Source organism: Scylla paramamosain, chromosome 11 (genome assembly GCF_035594125.1).
Source record: "Scylla paramamosain isolate STU-SP2022 chromosome 11, ASM3559412v1, whole genome shotgun sequence".
NCBI lineage: Eukaryota > Metazoa > Arthropoda > Malacostraca > Decapoda > Portunidae > Scylla > Scylla paramamosain.
The window spans coordinates 19010549-19014166 of record NC_087161.1 but is presented as its reverse complement, the minus strand read 5'-3'; the positions used below and the strand labels follow the sequence as shown (position 1 = coordinate 19014166).

The following is a 3618-nucleotide window of genomic DNA, read 5'->3' as shown; positions in this document are numbered from 1 at the left end:
TTTCTACTCCTACAAAGTATCAGGTTACGCCTCTTAAAAGTGTAATTACCTGTTGGTGTTGTCTTACCTGTTCATTAAGGTTCCCCTTTGACTCAAGACGCTTATGGGTATTCACGGTTAATCAACTGCTGTATTATGTGAGTATTATTTATATTATTTGTTGGGGAAGATCACGGTTACTTCCAAACTAATGTTATACTGAGTCCGGGTGTCGTAATTCTAAATTCCTTTTCTCCCGTTCTACTCCTCGGGCCCAACAACTTACTTGACTTTTTTCACTGCACTTTAAAGTTTGAGGAAGACAGATCTCAATTTTCTAAACGAATTTGATGACGTACCCTATAAGCGACTGGCCGGTACGCTGCGCAAACACAGTACCGTGGTTCATACCCACAACCAGACTTAGGACTAGATGTCCAACCGGAAACAGAGAACGGCTCTTAACGACGCTTAATCTACCTTTCTTGTTGTAAAGCGTGGCATGCCCCAGGTTTCGGTGCTAGGATCCATTCTTTACTTCACATATGTTAATGACATCGACAAAACCTTGTATTAAAATCTGCCGACACGAAGAGCCAGTGAAGCAACATCGCAGGAGAGAGAAGCCTTGCAGTCAAATTTACATCGACTAACTCGTTGACCCACCGAGTGACAAATGAAATTTAATGTCGATAAATGCAAAGCACTTCACATCGGAAGCAATAATCACCATCACGCTCAATATTTGATAAATGACAGGCAGCTTTCTGCGGTGAGGAAAAGGTTATCTGAATCTTATTAGCAAGCAATCCAAGGTGTACTAGTTAGCAGTGTTCTGATGTTGAAACTACTAACACATTAACTCGGTTTATTTGACGTCTTCGAAAACAATTAGAAAATTACTTTAAAAGTACATAATTCGCTGGATCGATCCTAGTTTCAGTACAGTAGTTTTGGTTCCCATATCACCCCCCGACCCCCCCACAAAAAAAAGTACAACTAAAATAACACCTCGGCTGAGAAACTTTCCTTATGAAGGAAAAAAAAAAAAAAAAAAAAAAAAAAAAATATATATATATATATATATATATATATATATATATATATATATATATATATATATATATATATATATATATATATATATATATATATATATATATATATATTGTCACGAGAGGGCAAGATCATGAAGATACCCAGACTGAGTCCCAGCTGAAGTGGAGGATGACGTCACACTACGTCACCTCGCCGGCCGCCTACCCTGGGGCTCGGGAGTATCACGTGACGTGTAGCAGCCCTGGGATTGGTGGCGGAACAGTTTGGGAGACAGAGTGGCGGGAGAACACTGGTGAGGGAAGAAAGCCCGCGCGTCGCCGACACTGCCTTCTGTACTTGTATGTTCCTTTGTGAGCTGGAGCGAGGCGTCAAGAAGCCTTCCGAGGGTCGACAAGAGGCCCGGGGTGCCGAGCTACAGCATAGGACTACTGTGTAGTGTGAGCAACGGAGAATAGAGGGCCAGAAGCCACAAGTGTGTTTTACTACTCGCCTTCTGAGGGGAGCCAGGGGAGAACACGGAGCGCCGCAGGGTAAGTTCACCGTCACGTATGCAGGAAGCACCGGACCCTAAAAGTGTAAGTGTGACTGCCCACGGGGTGGTGAAGTTACAGTGGTGTCAGGAGTGGGATGAGTTAAGTGCTAACTGTGTGCGTCGCGGTGTGTTACCGAGTGTGCGTGTGTATTGGACAGGGGAGGCGAGCAGCGGTGGTACGGGTAACGTACTTGTGGATCGCAGCGGGCGGGCGGACGGTGCAGTGTGTTTTGCCATGGTAAGCTGCGTGTTGTGTTAAGTTACGGTGCCTTACAGTAATTAAGTCAGCATGGCGGCGAAAGAAATCACACTAGCGGATGTTATGAGTGCCCTGAAGGCGCAGGGAGAGGTACAGCATGCTGAGATGAGTGCCCTGAAGGCGCAGGGAGAGGTACAGCATGCTGAGTTGCAAGCGGTGACGAGCAGTGTAGACCGTGTATTTAAGGAGGTTATGGGGCTCGTGAAGGAGGAGTGTTCACGGGTTAAAGACGAGGTGTTAAGTGAAGTGTTCACCAAGGATCAGGTGAAGGGAGAGGTGGAAAAAGCGGCCAGTGAACTGAGGAGATATGTGGATGAGGTTGTGGCGGCACAGGCGCCTCCTGTACTCTCTCAGCATAAAGGCACGCTGTTCCGGTCAAGTGGGCGTGCTAGTGAGACTGAGGGGGGGAGTGACGAAGGGGAGGAGGATAATAGTTGTCACGGAAGCCTAAACAGCCTTTCTCCATTGGCCAAGGTGATACCGTCTCCCCTACGCTCTCCTGTAAACGTCTTATCACCTCCACCATCCCCGCTAGCCTCAGTAAAGTCGTACCCCTCTGCTGCCAGCTCCACGTCACGGAGGCTGAAGGACGGGACGAGGCGCCGGCCACAGGAGTTCGATGGAACAGTGTCTTGGGAAGCGTATAAGACACAGTTCGAGCTCTTGGCCAGTGCCCGCCAGTGGAGTCGCCCTGAGATGGCCATGCAGCTGGTGTGGGCACTCAAAGGACCGGCATTAGAAGTCTTGAACCAGCTGCCAGCTGCCCAGCGGTGCTCGTATAGTAAAGTGACGGCGACACTGGAGAGGAGGTACGGGTACCAGCACCAAACCGAGGTGTTCAGGACAAGGTTCCGGGCCAGGTTACGAGGCCCGGGGGAGACCCTGACACGCCTGGCGCAGGATTTGGAGGTGCTGGTGCGGCGTGCGTACCCGGAGGCCAGTGAGGAGATGATCACCATTCTCCTGCGGGATCAGTTCGTTGATGCCATCGATAACCAACAACTGAGGATATACGTCCAGCAGGCACACCCCAAGGACCTTCAGGAGGCCCTGGCGAGGGGCCTGGAGATGGAGTCATTTCTCCGGACGACGCGGGAGCGACCCAGCGGGAATTATGTCCCGCAGAGAGTGAAGGCAAGGAAAGGGGCCGTGCAGAAGGCCTACTCTAGCCCTTCACCGCCCCTAGGTGAGTTCAGGGGTAAGTGCTACTCTTGCGGGCAGCAGGGGCACACCAAGAGGTACTGCCCGCAGGGATCGAGTAGCGGAAAGGCTGTCAACGGCAGAGCAGGGCAGTACCAGTACAAACCCTGTTGTTGGAACTGCGGTCAGGGGCACAAGACGGCAGAGTGTGCCCTCGTCTCTCCCAGGGATAGCAAGGAGGCTGGGGGAAACGGAAAGAGGCTGGTGGAAGGGGTCGAGCGCCAGCCAGAGAGCCAGAGACCCCAGTCCGCCTAAGTTGCCGCGCCGAGGGTGCCCGGACAGTGCAGGTGGGCGGGCAAGTGGATGGCAAATCTTGCTGCCTCACTGTGGACTCGGGCGCGGAACGTACCTTCGTGCAGGACGGGGTGGTGGCAACTGGACAGCCCCCGGTGGCCCAGCAACAACTGTGTGGTATTACAGGGCACTGCACACAGCTGAGGGGACCAGTGCATGCCAGGATTGCGGTTGGCAGCACGGAGGAGCATCTTCCCGTCTTTGTAGCGGACGTCGGGGAGAACTTGCTCGGCCTAGACTACCTGAAGCAGAGCAGGGCGGTGCTGGACTTCGGGGAAATGACTATGTCGGTCAG

At 51.6% G+C, this 3618-nt stretch overlaps 1 protein-coding gene across 1 annotated transcript; it reads left to right on the top strand.

Moving 5' to 3' along the window:
- The first annotated feature begins 1160 nt into the window (after positions 1-1160).
- Positions 1161-3284, top strand: LOC135105018 (uncharacterized). Its single transcript, XM_064012903.1, has 2 exons — positions 1161-1919; positions 1962-3284. Exons 1-2 carry the CDS (start codon positions 1860-1862, stop codon positions 3282-3284), a joined length of 1383 nt encoding a protein of 460 aa, XP_063868973.1. The 5' UTR covers positions 1161-1859.
- Positions 3285-3618: the final 334 nt, after the last annotated feature.